At 46.0% G+C, this 17,229-nt stretch overlaps 1 protein-coding gene across 1 annotated transcript in view; it reads left to right on the top strand.

The window, feature by feature from the left end:
• Window positions 1-17,229, top strand: part of LOC145337179 (uncharacterized) — a 45,961-nt gene that overhangs the window by 13,406 nt on the left and 15,326 nt on the right. The window contains exons 2-3 of the mRNA XM_080181978.1: window positions 7,315-7,573; window positions 15,074-15,107. Coding sequence (XP_080038104.1) covers window positions 7,315-7,573; window positions 15,074-15,107 — 293 coding nt within the window. The remainder of the gene's footprint in view (window positions 1-7,314; window positions 7,574-15,073; window positions 15,108-17,229) is intronic.

The raw sequence follows: 17,229 nt of genomic DNA, 5'->3' as shown, positions 1-17,229 counted from the left end.
ATTCCAGAGTGTGGGATTTAGGCAGCTAAAGGCAAGCTGTGGGTCATCATGTTCAGGGTGGGGGTGGGAGGGGAGGAGGATTGCCAATGCACAGAGGAAACTCACTAAACAGCGATGTGTAAAGAAATGGTATAAACCCATGCAATCAGTGTTGTTGTAGGAGTTAAATTAATCCCTCATGTCACTGAGCAAAAGGCAGAAAGGGCAGGATTGGGATCTGTAATTGGATGTGGATTATTAAGCACAACTCTGTTTACAAAGCATCAAACTGCTTCTCCGAAAGATAATGGCTGATGCAGTTTCAAGCTGAAATCAGCTGAAGGTTTATCCAAAGCTGCTGATATCACTGAGTTTATTTTGCATTCATTCCAAAAGCTGTTTCTAATACTTTCCGTGGTAATCTCGCTTTCAAACGATACAGTCACACGAACAAGACAGTCTTTCTTTTACAACCAGCGTCTCCACCACTCTCTGAGATTCTTTCTCTGCCTCTCCACCTCCCTCGCTTCCTGGTTCACCAAGCTTGGTCACCTTTCCTAATCTAAGTTTCCTTGGTTAAAGCCAAATTTTCCTCCTCCTGCCTCTGTCACACCCAAAGGATGTTTCTTCCAAATTAAATTTGAGTGATGCCTAGTCTCGGTAAACAGCATGTGAGTTGGGTTAGCAGTGCCGGTGTTCCTGGCCTTCAGGGGGGGAAGGTAGAAACAGAAAGCAGCAAAATGCCGTGAGAAACAGAGGCACAGATTTATTAAAAATTAATCTAACTGAATAACAGGGTGACATTAAGAAGAGCACATGGTGAAGCATAATACTGTCATGGACAGTAGGCCGAGGCCTAGGGGACACAGAATCATATCCACCACAGCGACTGGTGGAACTTAAATTCAATTAATAAATCTGTAATATAACATTAGAACAGAAAATGCAGGAAAATCTGACAGCATCTGTGGGGAGAGAATAGAGCCAACATTTCGAGTCTAGATGACCTAACGTCAGAGCTGATCTCAGTCACGGTGACTGAATATCATCAGTTGTTGAAAATCTATCTGACTCCCTAATGTCCTTTAGGGAAGGAAATCTGCTGTTCCCACCTGGTCTGGACTATATGTGACTCCAGACCCACAGCAATGTGGTTGACTCTCAACTGCCCTCTGAAATGTCCCTAGTCAATCCACTTATTTCAAGGGCAATGAGAGATGGGTAACAAATGCTGTCACCCCTACATGTCATTAAAATCCTGGGATGGTGGAACTGACGTATGAGGAGGGATTGAGTTGGGTGGGATTATAATCACTGGAGTTTAGAAGACTGAGGGGGGAATCTCATAGAAACCTATAAACAGGACTAAACAGGGTAGACACAAGAAGGATGTTCCCAATGGCAGGGAAGTCCAGAGCCAGGGGTCACAGTCTGAGTGTAAACCATTTAGGACTGAGATGAGGAGAAATGAGGAGATGAGGAGAGGGTCAAGGATGTCTCTGAGCAGTTGTGGGGCATTCTTAAGGGAGAGGGGGAGCAGCCAGAGGTCGTTGTAAATATTGGTACCAATGACATAGGTAGGGAAAAGGATGAGGTCCTGAAGTGTGAATGTAGTGAGTTAGGCAGAAGTCTAAAGTGCAGGACCTCGAAGGTAGTAATTTCTGGACCATGACTGGTGCCACATGGTAGTGAGATTAGGGATAGGAAGATTAGACAGATGAATGCGTGGCTTGAGAGCTAGTGCAGGGGGCAGGGATTTAGATTTTAGGATTATTGGGATCTTTTCTGGGGAAGGAGTAGCCTATTCAAGAGGGATGGGTTGCACCTGAATTGGAGGGGGACTGACATCCTGGCAGGGAGATTTGCTCGAGCCACTTGGGAGGGTTTAAACTACTTTAAAACAGTAAAAAGTCTGACAACACCAGGTTTTAGTCCAACCTATTTATTTGATAATATACTCACAAGCTTTCGAGGGACACCCTCTTCGTCAGGTGAATGGAGAGTTCATTCACCTGACGAAGAGGGTGTCCCTCGAAAGCTTGCGAGTATATTATCAAATAAATAGGTTGGACTAAAACCTGGTGTTGTCAGACTTTTTACTGTGTTTACGCCAGTCCAACGCCGGCATACCCACATCTTAAACTACTTTGGCAGGGGGTTGGGATCCAAAAACAGTAGGGAGACAGAAGAGAACGTTGAGGACAGCACAGAAGATAAAGAGAGCACATCAAGTAGTAAAGGCAGTGTCAGTAATCCTAGTCATGATGTGGATGTGCCGGCGTTGGACTGGGGTAAACACAGTAAAAAGTCTGACAACACCAGGTTTTAGTCCAACCTATTTATTTGATAATATACTCACAAGCTTTCGAGGGACACCCTCTTCGTCAGGTGAATGAACTCTCCATTCACCTGACGAAGAGGGTGTCCCTCGAAAGCTTGTGAGTATATTATCAAATAAATAGGTTGGACTAAAACCTGGTGTTGTCAGACTTTTTACTGTTTTAAAGTAGTTTAAACCCTCCCAAGTGGCTCGAGCAAATCTCCCTGCCAGGATGTCAGTCCCCCTCCAATTCAGGTGCAACCCATCCCTCTTGAATAGGCTACTCCTTCCCCAGAAAAGATCCCAATGATCCATGGTAGGCTTCTGCAGAAAATGCAGATGTATGGGATTGTGGGTAATCTAGGAAGTTGGATCAGGAATTGGCTATCAGATAGGAGACAGAGGGTGGTGGTGGATGGTAAATATTCATCATGGAGTTCAGTTACGAGTGGTGTGCCTCAGGGATCTGTTTTGGGGCCACTGTTGTTTGTAATTTTTATTAATGATCTGGATGAGGGTATAGTTGGGTGGATTAGTAAATTTGCTGATGACACCAAAATTGGAGGTGTGGTAGATTGTGAGGAAGGGTGTCATAGTCTGCAGGGAGACTTAGATAGGTTGCAGAGCTGGGCCGAGAGGTGGCGGATGGAATTTAATGCGGAGAAGTGTGAGGTAATTCACTTTGGTAGGAGCAACAGATGTGTAGAGTATAGGGCTAATGGGAGGACTTTGAATAGTGTGGATGAACAGAGGGATCTAGGTGTGTGTGTACATAGATCCCTGAAAGTTGGGAATCAAGTAGATAAGGTTGTTAAGAAGGCATACGGTGTCTTGGCGTTTATTGGTAGGGGGATTGAATTTAGGAGTCGCAGTGTAATGTTGCAACTGTACACTACTCTAGTGCGGCCGCACTTGGAGTACTGTGTGCAGTTCTGGTCCCCGCATTACAAGAAGGATGTGGAGGCGTTGGAGAGGGTGCAGAGGAGGTTTACCAGGATGTTGCCTGGTATGGTGGGGAGGTCCTATGAGGAGAGACTGAGGGATTTAGGGTTGTTTTCGTTGGAAAGAAGGCGGTTAAGAGGGGATCTTATTGAAACATATAAGATGATTAGAGGTTTAGATAGGGTGGATAGTGATAGCCTTTTTCCTCGGATGGAGAAAGCTAGCACGAGGGGGCATGGCTTTAAATTAAGGGGGGGTAGTTATAGGACGGATGTCAGGGGTAGGTTCTTTACCCAGCGGGTGGTGAGGGATTGGAATGCCCTGCCTGCTGCGGTTGTAAATGCGTCTAGTTTGGGGGCGTTTAAGAGATCTCTGGATAGGTTTATGGATGAAAAGGGATTGGTATAGGCTAGTGGGTCATTGTTTTTGTAACTGGTCGGCGCAACATCGTGGGCCAAAGGGCCTGTTCTGCGCTGTAATGTTCTATGTTCTATGTTCTATTCACCTGACGAAGAGGGTGTCCCTCGAAAGCTTGTGAGTATATTATCAAATAAATAGGTTGGACTAAAACCTGGTGTTGTCAGACTTTTTACTGTGTTTACGCCAGTCCAACGCCGGCATACCCACATCTTAAACTACTTTGGCAGGGGGTTGGGATCCAAAAACAGTAGGGAGACAGAAGAGAACGTTGAGGACAGCACAGAAGATAAAGAGAGCACATCAAGTAGTAAAGGCAGTGTCAGTAATCCTAGTCATGATGTGGATGTGCCGGCGTTGGACTGGGGTAAACACAGTAAAAAGTCTGACAACACCAGGTTTTAGTCCAACCGAAAGCCAGAACTCTCCATTCACCTGACGAAGGGGGAAACCTCAAAAGCTTGTGCGTTTACTATCAAATAAACCGATTGGACTAAAACCTGGTGTTGTCAGACTTTTTACTGAGTAATCCTAGTACCAGACAGATCAGGCAAAAACAAGACAGAGAGTAAGGGAAGTCCAGATTAAACTGCATTTATTTCAATGCAAGAGGCCTGATGGGCAAGGCAGATGAACTCAGGGCATGGATGGGTACGTGGGACTGGGATATTGTAGCAATTACTGAAACATGGCTAAGGGAGGGACAGGACTGACAGCTCAATGTTCAAGGGTACGGAAGCTATAGGAAAGATAGAACAGGAGGTGAGGAAGTTGCACTTTTAATTAGGGAAAACATCACGGCAGTACTGAGGAGGGATATAGCCGAGGGTTCGGCCACTGAGTTTATTCGGGTAGAACTGAATAAGAAGAAGGGGGAAATTACTTTGACAGGCCCCCAAATAGTTGGTGGGAAATGGAGGAGCAAATACAAAAGGAGATTACAGAAAAATAGGGTGGTAATAGTCGGGGATTTTAACTTTCCCAACATTGACTGGGACAGCCATTGTATTAGAGGGTTGGATGACAGAAATTTGTTGTGTGTATTCAGGAGGAATTTCTCATTCAGTGTGTAGATGGCCCAACAAGAGAGGGGCAAAGTTTGATCTTCTGTTGGGAAATAAGGATGGGCAGGTGACAGAAGTGTCAGTGAGGGATCACTTTGGGACCAGTGACCATAATTCTATAAGTTTTAAGATAGCTATGGAGAATGATGGGTCTGGCCCAAAAGTTTACATTCTAAATTGGGGCAAGGCTAATTTTGATGGTATCAGGCAGGAACGTTCAAAAGTTAATTGTTGGAGTCTGTGGGAAGGTAAAGGGACGTCTGGTAAGTGGGAGGTTTTCAAAATTGTGTTAACCAGGGTTCAGGGTAAGCACATTCCTCTCGGAGTGAAGGGCAAGGCTGGTAGAAGTGGGGAACCCTGGATGACTCGAGATATTGAGGCCTTGGTCAAGAAGAAGAAGGAGGCACATGGCATGCACAGGCAGCTGGGATTAAGTGAATCCCTTGTAGGAATAGAGTTAAGAGAGAAATCAGGAGGACAAAGGAGAATCCAAAGAGCTTCTAGAAATACATAAAGGGCAAAAGAGTAACAAGGGAGAGAGTAGGGCCTCGCCACAAGAGATGGGTGAGATCCTAAATGAATATTTCTCATTGGTATTTACCGTTGAGAAAGCAAGAATGTGAGGGAACTTGGGGAAATAAATAGTGATGTCTTGAGGAGTGTGCATATTACAGAAAAATAGGTGCTGGAAGTCTTAAAGCACATCAAGATAGATAAATCCCTGTGTATCCCAAGACACTGGGACGCCAGGGAGGAAATTGCAGGTCCCCAGCAGAGATATTTGAATCATCAATGGGGGTGAGGTGCCTGAAGATTGGAGGGTGGCAAATGTTGTGCCTTTGTTTAAAAAGAGCTGCAGGGAAAAGCCTGGGAACTACAGGCCGGTGAGCCTCACATCTGTGGCGGGTAAATTGTTAGAAGGTATTCTGAGAGACAGGATCTACAGGAATTTAGAGACACAGGGACTGATTAGGGACAGCATGGCTTTGTGAGTGGAAAATCATGTCTCACAAATTTAATTGAGTTTTTTGAAGGGGTAACCAAGAAGGTAGATGAGGACAGTGCAGTTGATGTTGTCTGCATGGACTTCAGCAAAGCCTTTGACAAAGTACCGCATGGTAGGTTGTTGCATAAAGTTAAATCTCATGGAGTCCAGGGCAAGGTATCTAAATGGATACAAAATTGGCTTCTGTGAGGGTGGTTGAAGAGGATTGTTTTTCAAAGTGAAGTCTGTGACCAGAGGTGTGCCTCAGGGATCAGTACTGGGCCCACTGTTATTTATCATTTATATTAATGATTTGGTTGAGAATATAGGAGGCATTGTAAGTTTGCAGAGGATACCAAGACTGGTGACATAGTGGACAGTCAAGAAAGTTATTTTTGATTGCAACAGGATCTTGATCAATTGGGCCAGTGGGCTGATGAATGGCAGATGGAGTTTAATTTAGATAAATACGAGGTGATGCATTTTGGTAGATTGAACCAGGGCAGGAATTACTCAGTTAATAGTAGGTCGTTGGGGAGAGTTACAGAACAAAGAGATCTCGGAGTTCACGTTCATAGCTCCCTGAAAGTGGAGTCACAGATGGACAGAGCGATGAAGAAGGCATTCAGCATGCTTGGTTTCATTGGTCAGAACTTTGAATACAGGACTTGGGGTGTCTTGTTGATGTTGTTCAAACCATTGGTAAGACCACACTTGGAATACTGTGTACAGTTCTGGTCACCCTATTGTAGAAAGGATATTATTAAACAAGAAAGAGTGGAGAATGGATTTACTAGGATGCTACTGGGACTTGATGGTTTGGGTTATAAGGAGAGGCTGGATAGACTGGGACTTTTTTCTCTGGCGTGTAGAAGACTGAGGGGTGATCTTACGGAAATCTATAAAATAATGAGTGGCATAGATCAGCTAGAGAGTCAATATCTTTTCTCAAAGGTGGGGGAGTCTAAAACTAGAGGGTATACGTTTAAGGTGAGAGGAGAGAGATACAAAAGGGTCTAGAGGCGCAATTTTCTCACGCAGAGGATGGTGAGTGTCTGGAACAAGCTGCCAGAGGTAATAACAGAGGTGGGTACAATTTTGTCTTTTAAAAAGTATTTAAACAATTACACGGGTATGATGGGTATAGAGGGATATGGGCTAAATGTGGCAATTGGGACGAGCTTCGTGTAAAAGCTGGGTGGCATGGATAAGGTGGACCGAAGGGCTGTAAATCTCGAATGGCTGTGTGACAGGTGATTTGCTCATGATCCCATTGTGGTTTGTGGGGTTTTGTGTTTGGAAAGTGGCTGCTGTGTTTCTTACATTAAATCAGCAACTACATTTTTATAGTACTTCACCGATTGGATCACCGATTGGAACATCCTGCAGGTGAGAAAGGCGCCACAGAAATGCAACTATTTCTCTTCAGATCTGGGCTTGAATCTCAAATAACCTGTGGTCCATCATGCTGACAGTTAGTGTGAGACGTGTCCAAGTTCAGAGGATTGATTTCTATTTTGTGATGGAGTGTCACACATGACGTTAATGTGCACATTCAATTCTACACAACTGTGGCTGATAATATTTTGTTTTTTTTTAAACTGCAGGTGGGTTTGTCTTCAAGCAATGGAAGGAGAAATTCTTCTTTCTGTCGATCGAGGGGTCCTTGGCGATCTGCCGTGACCAGGACGCGCTGCCTGAGGCTGAAATCTCGCTCCAAAGCAGCTGTAAAACCATCCTCAAGGGCAGCCAGATCAGTGACCTGCCTCGGCTCCCCCCAGGGGCAGGGAAAGATTGCTGCTTTGCCCTGATTCTCACAGAAGGGAAGCTGCTCCTGTTACTGGCAGTGGACAGTGAAGATTGCAGGTACATTCACAGTAATGAGCTGTCCAACTCAAGCTGGGGAGATACTGATCAACCTCAAACTCTGATAATCTGGCCCATGTAGACCTGTTAACTCAGGACTAATTGTGTTGTGGTCCCTAATATTCCTTTAAGCCAAGGACAATAGCGGGTGGAGAAAGCTAGCACGAGGGGGCATGGCTTTAAATTAAGGGGGGGTAGTTATAGGACGGATGTCAGGGGTAGGTTCTTTACCCAGAGGGTGGTGAGGGATTGGAATGCCCTGCCTGCTACGGTTGTAAATGCGCCTAGTTTGGGGGCGTTTAAGAGATCTGTGGATAGGTTTATGGACGAAAAGGGATTGGTTTAGATTAGTGGGTCAGTGTTTTTTTTTTGAAAAAACTGGTCGGCGCAACATCGTGGGCCGAAGGGCCTGTTCTGCGCTGTAATGTTCTATGTTCTATGAACTTATACCCAGGCCTCCAAATAGGCTGCTATGCTGCAAACTCACATTATGTTACAGTTGTAAATGTTGTTGGTGAGGCCGCACTTTATTGTGTACATTTTTGGTCACCCTGTTATACGAAAGTCATCGATCAACTGGAAAGAATGCAGAGAAGATTAACGAGGGTGTTATCAGGACTGGTGGGCCTAATTATAGAGAGAGGTCGGACAGACTAGGACTTTATTCCTTAGAATATCGGAGAATCTGGGGTGAGTTTATTGAGGGGTATAAAATTATGAGGAGTATTTTCTCAGGGAAGGAGCATTGAAAACTGGAGGGCAGAGGTTTAGGGTGAATGGGGGAAAGATTTAAAAGGGACCTGAGGGGCAACTCCTTCAAGCACAGGATCGATGGAATGAGCTGCCAGAGAAAGAGGTTGGGGCGGGTACAATAGCAACAGTTAAAAAGCATTTGGGTAAGTACATGGATGGGAAAGGATTAGAGGGATATGGGCCAAACCTGGGCAATTGGGGCCAGCAGGGAGTACACCAGGGTCAGGATGGACCAAAGGGCCTGGTTCCGTGCTGTATTGCTCTATGATTCTATGGGTGGAATTTTACGCCTCACCACCCGTTTTGCGGTGGGAAAAAGTGGTAAACTCAGATGTGATGCAGCTAGCGGGAATGGTGCACACCTATTCCCACTTTACCACAAACAGAAATCAATGTGATCGGAACCCCACCCAAAACAGACAGAACCTCAATTTGCATTTTTCTTTCACTCATCACGATGTAATCAGCGAAATTCATTCCCAATTTTCCCGGCTCACGCCTGCTTTAACCGCAGCTGGATTGGTCAGGTCAGCACTCAAGTATAAAAGTCAGTGTCAGGCACTGGAGCAGTGAGGGTGAGTGAGGAGGTAAGTCTCTGCCCTCTGTGCTGCTCAGGGGGATTGTTTCATGGCCGTCATGTTGTGTTTCAGGTCACGGGTGGGGGGGGTCTGCAAGTGTGTGGGAGGGGTGGGGGCTGTTTTTGCTCATGGAGTCCAACTTCAGACTCTCAGCATGGACCCAGGGCTGATTGCTGACCTTGGGTTGCAGTGCTGACTCTGGGTCCTAGTGCTGGCAGCAGCAGCAAGCTCTGTTGCTGATGTGGGAGGGACTGGAAACTCTGAAGTGGGAGTGCTGCAGCCTCAGGTCTTGTTAAACAGCACTGTCCGAGCCCACTACTGCATGGGTTCTGGGTGGGTGTGTGAGTTGGGGAGGGGATAGGTGGGGCTGTGTTGTCATTCTGGTGTGCTGTTGGGAGACTGTCAGGGGAAGGTGGGGAGTGTGTGTTGCTGGGGGTCTGTTGGGAGGGATAGGGGACTGTGTATTACTGGGCTGGGGCCAAGCAGAGTTCTTCAGTCTCTCCCCTTCCTCAGTGCCAGACCCCACTTCAGATTGACGAGATGGTTTTTGTGATGCAACCAATCGATCTTGCTGTTCTTCTGGTTGCTGCTGGAGCTGAGGAGGAGGAGCAGGAGGATGAATTGTAGACAGAGGAAGCTCGGGCCTTACCACTCACAGGAGTGAAAGGAACAGCCACTGGAGGCAGGACATGATCGCCATTCTCACCGAGGCGGGGAAGGTGGGAGAAAGAGGGAACTGAGACCCCGAGCAGTTCCGCATGCGAGTGTCTTTTGAACAACTACCAGGCATCGCATGCCGGTGACAGCTCCATCTCCGCAAGGAGACAGTGAGGTTCCTGTGCCATTTGATGCAGGGCCTGGCACCTCAAGGCACCCAATCCCAATGGCTGTGAGTGTGTTGGCAGACCTGAACCTGGGTCCTTCCAGTTCCAGTAAGAAATCTCACAACATCAGGTTAAAGTCCAACAGGTTTATTTGGTAGCACAAGCTACTAGCTTCTCGGACCACTGCTCCTTCATCACTCACCTGACTTCTTACTGTGTCTACGCCAGTCCAGTGCCGGCATCTCCACATCCTCCCAGTTCAACAGTGGAGACCTTTGTGGTATTTCCCAATCATCCATCCAGGAGTGTATCAAGGAGGTCACGGATGCCCTGTATGTCTGGGCTGGCCAGTATATTAAATTTCACTTGGACCAGGCCCAGCAGGAAGTCCAGGCTGCAGGATTTGTAGCCATCATGAGGATGCCAATTGTGCAGAGGGCTATAAATTGCACCCATGTTGCCCTCAAGGCCCCAGTGAAGAATCCAGGAACATTCATGAACAGAAAGGACTCCCATTCAATAAATGTGCAGTTGGTGTGTTACCACAGCTGAACATCATGCACATCTGTGCCAGACACCCCAGCAGTGTGCAAAACGTTTTGTATTGAGGAGGGGGTTAGCCTATGAAGGGAGACTAAATAGACTGGGTCTGTACTCGTTGGAGTTTAGAAGGTTGAGGCCTATAGAGAGGCCTTTAGAAGGCTTATAGAGATATATAAGATAATGAAGGGAATGGATAGGGTAGAGGTAGAGAGATTCTCCCCGCTCAGAAAGGATAGCAGGACTAGAGGGCACAGCCTCAAGGTAAGGCGGTGGGGGGGGGGCAGTTTAGAACGGAGTTGAGGAGGAACTTCTTCACTCAAAGGGTGGTGAATCTCTGGAATTCTCTGCCCATTGAAGTGGTGGAGGCTACCTCGCTGAATATATTTAAGACACAGGTAGATAGGTTTTTGGTAGGCAAGGGGATTAAGGGTTATGGGGAGAAAGCAGGAAAGTGGAACTGATCCACTTCAGATCAGCCATGATCTTATTGAATGGCGGGGCAGGCTCGAAGGGCTAGATGGCCTACTCCTGCTCCTATTTCTTATGTTCTTATGCCCCGGACTAGAATGCTGTCCACAATTCCCTCCTACTTTCTATTCATATAGCTGACCACGATACCATTGGTTACATTGTATTAACCATAAATCACTTGTAGTTTTTTCAGAGGGGACAAGGCCACTCTCCCTTCGTCTCAGCACGGGTCTAATGTTGGGCCCTGCTGTTGACTGCACACAAGCTCTAGGTGCCAACATAGGTCAGGCACCCACAGAGCCACCTTCCTTTTCCACAAAGTATTCCAACACCACCACCAGTGCCCCAAGAAATGCTCTTAACTTGCTTGGCACCTTATTGGTATCGGCACAACCCTATCGAGGTTTGGACCCAAAGAGACCCCACTTAGACTGAAGTCAAGCAGATGGTCCTGTTGGCATCATGACAAATCCGAACATTTTTGACCTTTCCGAATCAGAAAGTTTAGGCTGAGTTGCGAGGATGGGGTACTGTTGTGGGGAGCCAGGGTGTTTGCTCCGGCTGAGAAAATATCAGATTTTAAATCTGAGCACGAGAGGCTGTTAGAAGGATTACCTTCTGCTTCTCCTTCTTCCCCCCCTCCCCCATGATTCCAGTCCACTACAGTCCACCACACCGCGTGTGGGTCTGTTTTATTAAGATTCTGCTCTTCATCAACAAGAATTATGTGCTTATTCTTTCTACTAGAATATATTACTTTTCTTAAGAAGATTATTTTTCCTTACTTTTCAAGTTTATTGAAGACTTCCTGTCTTGTCGTGACCCTCCTCCGTATTCACTAACCTCCCAATTTAGTGCTGTCTGCAAATTTTGACATTGTATTTCCGAAGCCTGAGTCTAAACAGCCTTTTAAATTGCAAACGCAGTGATCCTCGTGCTGATCCTTGCGAAATAACCTCGATAAAAACATTTTTAACCCCTGCTCACAGTTTCTGCTTTTCTGGGTAACTTGCTGTTCATTCTCTCGCTCGTTTCCCTGACTTCACTCACTCTGAAAATAATATGATCAAATTCATATATATGGGATATATATATACATATATGGGATAACCAAGCAATCTGTTGGAATAAGAACATAAGAACATAAGAAATAGGAACAGGAGTAGGCCATCTAGCCCTTCGAGCCTGCCCCGCCATTCAATAAGATCATGGCTGATCTGAAGTGGATCAGTTCCACATTCCCGCCCTCTCCCCATAACCCTTAATCCCCTCTCTTATCAAAAACCCATCAACCCGCTTCTTAAAAATATTTAGCGAGGCAGCCTCCACCACTTCAACGGGCAGAGAATTCCAGAGATTCACCACCCTTTGAGTGAAGAAGTTCCTCCTCAACTCTGTTCTAAACCGCCTCCCCTTTATCTTGAGGCTGTGCCCCCTAGTCCTACTGTCTTTTTTGAGCGGGAAGAGTCTCTCCACCTCTATCCTATCCATCCCATTCATCATACGTCTCAATGAGATCTCCCCTCATTCTTCTAAACTCTAACGAGTACAAGCCTAGTTTATTCAGCCTCTCCTCATTGCTCAATCCCCTCAACTCCGGTATCAGCCTAGTAAACCTCCTCTGCACTCCCTCCAGGGCCAAAATATCCTTGCGCAGGTGCGGCGCCCAAAACTGCACACAGTACTCCAGCTGCGGCCTCACCAATGCCCTATACAGCTGCAGCAAGACCTCCCTACTTTTATATTCAATCCCCCTCGCTATGAAGGCCAGCATCCCATTCGCCTTCCTGACCACCTGCTGCACCTGCAAGCTGGGTTTTTGCGACTCATGCACAAGGACCCCGAGGTCCCTCTGCACCGTCGCCTGCTGCAGTTTTTCGCCCCGTAAGTAATAGTCCTTCCTGCAGGAGTCGGCCATCTAGCCCCTCGAGCCTGCCCCGCCATTCAATAAGATCATGGCTGATCTGAAGTGGATCAGTTCCACATTCCCGCCCTCTCCCCATAACCCTTAATCCCCTCACTTATCTGGAAGGAAACATTACATTTGAACCTATCGTGTTCCTGAGTTTGGGTGAGGTAAATATTGCCTCAGTAATCTTGAAACCTCTGAGCAAACAATGGATGAAATGTTTTCAAACCCAACTAATGTTCTTCAGGAACAGAAACCTATCCATCCTGGCCTATACTCCTCTTAGTCCACGTGCTAGCTCAGCCGAGGGACAATTTTGAGCCCAGGTTAACTGTCAGCAAGAACAGCGACGTGGGTGGAAACTACAGTGAGAATCGTGAAATACAATCCTCACTGCCAATACCCCACTTCCTGATTTTCCTTGCCCCTCACTGGCATGGACACCACGAGGGTCACACCCACAAATCAGGAGAACCCCATTTTAATGCTCTTCCATAAATTTTTATCTCAATTTGGAGTTCTTCCAGCACATGATCCCACCTCACTGAACAGTCAAAGCTCGGCAAGGTCTAAAACAGCGATTTAATGATGTGAATCAGTCGAGGTGGATCCCCTCGCCGGAACGCAGGGGTTAGTATAGCCCTTGGGGGGAGGGAGAGGGACTACCCCTTGGCACAGGTTGGCACCATCAGGTTGGCTCTGTGCCAAGGGGCAGTGCCGGGGGAGGTTCTCTGGGGAGCTCCATTTTGGGGGAGGGGGGTGTTGTTTCCCATTACGTGTGGTGGGGTGGGGGGGGAGAGTGCCGAGGCCATTGAGGGGGGGGACTTAGAGGTGGGGGCAGCAGGCAGTGAGGGAGTTGATCCTGCAGGCACGGGGGGGGGGGAGGGTGGTAGTGGGCAGTGAAGCGGGGAGGCAGCACCTCACCTGATGTTGCTGTCTATTCAGCGAATGCACGACGGTACTCAGCAGGTTTAAATCCAGAGTTAGATCCACCTGATCCCATGTGATTTCTCTGTAAAGGGTTACATTAAAATTGCCCGATTAAACTAAATCACATTACTTACCCCTAGAATATCATCTGAGTGGTCATTCAGAAATTCAATTATGAACAAAAAATCAATATACGGATGAGGCTGAAAGTGAAGCTGTTTTAATCCCATCCCAGAATTACCGAGCCCCCGAGTTTAGTTTCATACACTGAACTGAGAAACTGCGGGAAATGGGGAAGATTACCTCCAGGGAAGGCTCACATTCTCAACCCAGGAATATGGTCTGAGCATTATCGCTGTTCCTAACCCCAGTGGCAATAATGCGACAGGTGAAAGTGTGAAGGGTGTGAACTCCAGGCCCACCAGAGCTGCTGCCTAAACTTCCACAACGTCCTCTGTGCTGGTGCTTTACCCTGACAGTAATTTCAGCCCGAGACTTTGACACTCTTTTCCACTGGTGTGAAACACAGATATAGACACAGTCATAGAGGTTTAGAGCATGGAAACAGGCCCTTCGGCCCAACTTGTCCATGCTGTCCTTTTTTTTAAACTCCTCAGCTAGTCCCAATTGCCCACATTTGGCCCATATCCCTCTATACCCATCTTACCCGTGTCTGATCTGCCATTATCTTCAACAACTTGCCATGTACTTTCTCACTTAGTCATGAATTAGGCCCTTTCTAATGGTGCCACAACAAACTATTTCTTTAAAGCATCAGCGGGGAGGTTGTGTCAGGTGGAGCGGGGTAATCTCTGATCTTGATCAAAGCTTGGGAAATGTGTCTTGGGTTCTGTTCAATTTAGAGACGTATGTAGAGGAAGTAAAGTCATGGTGGTAATGTGACCTAAGGGTCACCACACCTCAGGTGAAGGGTAAGGTTGACAGTGTGGTGGGGGGGGGCCTCCATAAATAACCTCAACAATAACCAGTAAAGGAATTGAACCTGTGCTGTTAGCATCACTCTGCATCACTAACCAACTGTCCAGCCAACTGAGCTAAACCAATCCCCACAAACCCTCTGTACTTCAACCTCATCTGTTCATTTATTTCTTTCCAAGTTTTCTACAATCTCTCCTCTTAGCTTTTCTTGTCAGAATATGTGTGCAATTATCTGCATTTATGGTCATAATTTAGTCCACTAAGATTTGGAATTATTCTGTTACTCCTTTTTGAACGTTTTCTCATGTGTTTACACACTTTCAGATATAGGTTTTCAAACTCCACATGCTCCAGAATTGGTTTTCCTGCTACGTATTGATTTGGTTTAAGTGATAACCTTTCCTTAGCTTTTAATGGGGCATCTCAGAATGAGGCACTGCACTGTAAGTTTATCATTCCGGCAATGTCAGAGCCCACGGCTCTTACACAATAACATCCTTTTATGGTCAAGGCATCTTACATTAATTCTCTTTTACCACTTCTCTTAATGCAGTCACTGGTTGAAGGTGCTCAGGAAGATGAAAGAGGTAAGACTTGGCATTTACCTGCCAAATAATCTGACATCCATAATTCAGTGCAGAACTCCGTATGTATTTGGAAGTGTTGGATAATTGAAATTTTCTGCTGGATAAAACCATAAGACCATAAAATATAGCCCGCTGTTACCTTTCCTTAGCTTTTAATGGGGCATCTCAAAATGAGGCACAGCACTGTTGAATCATCCACTCAAACATGGCTGATAGGCTTCTCAACCCCATCCCGCCTTTTCCCCATAATCCTTGATCCCCTTACCAATAAAAACCTGGCTATCTCTGTCTTAAATGCAGTCAGTGACCTGGCCTCCACAGCCCTCTGTGGTAATGGATTCCACAGATTCACTACCCTCTGGCTGAAGGAATTCTTCCTCGTATCAGTTCTAAAAGTTTGTCCCTTTACTCTGAGGCTGTGCCCTTGAGTCCTAGTCTCTCCTACTAACGGAAACATCTTCCCCACTTCCACTCTATCCATTACTCTGTAAGTTTCAATGAGATCCCCTCTCATCCTTCCAAACTCCATCGAGTACAGGCCCGGGTCCTTATACATCAAGTTTTTCATTCCCAGGATCGTTCTTGCGAACCTCCTTTAGACCCTTTTGAAGGCCAGCACACCCTTCCTTAGATACCAGGCCCAAAATCGTTTGCAACACTCCATATGTGGTCTCACCAGAGCCTTATAAATCCTCAGCAGTACATCCCTGCTTTTGTACTGTAGTTCTCTCAAAATTGTATTTGCTTTCCTAACTACCAAGTCAACCAGCAAATTAACCTTAAGAGAATCTTGAACTGAGACTCACAAGGATGTCCCAAAAACCTCGAAAATATAAAGCAACAACAAAGACAATAGAAAGTATTCATGTTTTCAGTACTTTGCTGCCTTCTAAACCTTGAAGCATTTATCAACTACTATCTCAAAGGTTTCCGAGGAACATTTATCATTAAGAATAACAATCTCAGAAATTAACCTGCTACCATCAACAGCCCCCCAGCCCTAACCTGGATAGACCCGAATCTGCTTCCTCCTCTGTCTTGCTTTGAGTTCAGACCTGGGCAAGTCTGCTAGAAAAGTCTGTGATGATAAACAAGATCCTTAGGCTAAACCTAAGTTTGGGTTGGATAAATCTGGGGATTTGGTGAAAGCTGGGCTGCACCAAGGTTAAGCTCAGAGAAATTTATTTTTAGAATGCCAACGAATAGGAGTTTTGAAGTTGAACTTTTCACCTTTGAAAACATAGAAAAGGGAGTGGTTTTCCCCACAAAATGACGTTAAAGGTTTTGGGGTTGCCTGTCAATCCTGGATAGAAAGTAATTGAACAAGAGTTTTCCCAGCATTGCATTTCCCGTTGGAACACAGAAGACTGATATATAGTCCCAATAATTCTAACCCTTTCTCACACATCAACCCCGCCAGCTCAGTACGTCTCTTAGTCTTGTTCTCAAAAATGACCCAATTGTCTCCCCGTTTCTAATCATTTCTTCATTTTCCTTCCTTATTAGTCTGTTCCTCACATCTAATACTCATTGGGTAAAAAAGTCTACCCGTTTATTAATAACTTCCCGTTCTGTACTCTCATCCCCTGATATGTGATAACGTACAGGGTAAGTGGGAGCCAGGTGATGATGGGGAATCATTGCCTGTTTTTGTGACAGGAGCGAGAATCAAAGGTTTAAGATGATTGGCGAAAGAAGCTACAGCAACATGAGAGGAAATGTTTTCAGCAGCAAGTAGTTAGGATCTGGAATGCACTGCCTAATGGCGTGGCGGAGGCAGGACACTGCTTGTGGTACCGAATGTGGCCACCACTACACGGACCAGTAAATGGCTAAGAGGTAGCCAGCATCAGCTGGGATGGATTCCCCACCAAATCTTCAGATGGTGAGGTGGAAGTCCCACCACCAGTTTCTGACAGCAGACTCCATCATGCCGATGCCAGTTTTTGAATCCGATTAATCCAACTCCCTTGTTCTTTCCTCATTGGCCTGTAAATATTGTCCCTTTGAATACTTATCCAATAATCTTTAGAAAATTACGATTGAATCAGCTTCCATCATGCTTTCTGACTGCATTCCAGATCAGAAGAACTCACACTAAGAAGAATGTTTCCTCTTGTCC

This window comes from Carcharhinus amblyrhynchos, unplaced genomic scaffold, assembly GCF_965287045.1.
Source record: "Carcharhinus amblyrhynchos unplaced genomic scaffold, sCarAmb.v2.hapA scaffold_44, whole genome shotgun sequence".
Taxonomy (NCBI): domain Eukaryota; kingdom Metazoa; phylum Chordata; class Chondrichthyes; order Carcharhiniformes; family Carcharhinidae; genus Carcharhinus; species Carcharhinus amblyrhynchos.
This window is presented reverse-complemented; position numbering and strand designations above follow the sequence as displayed.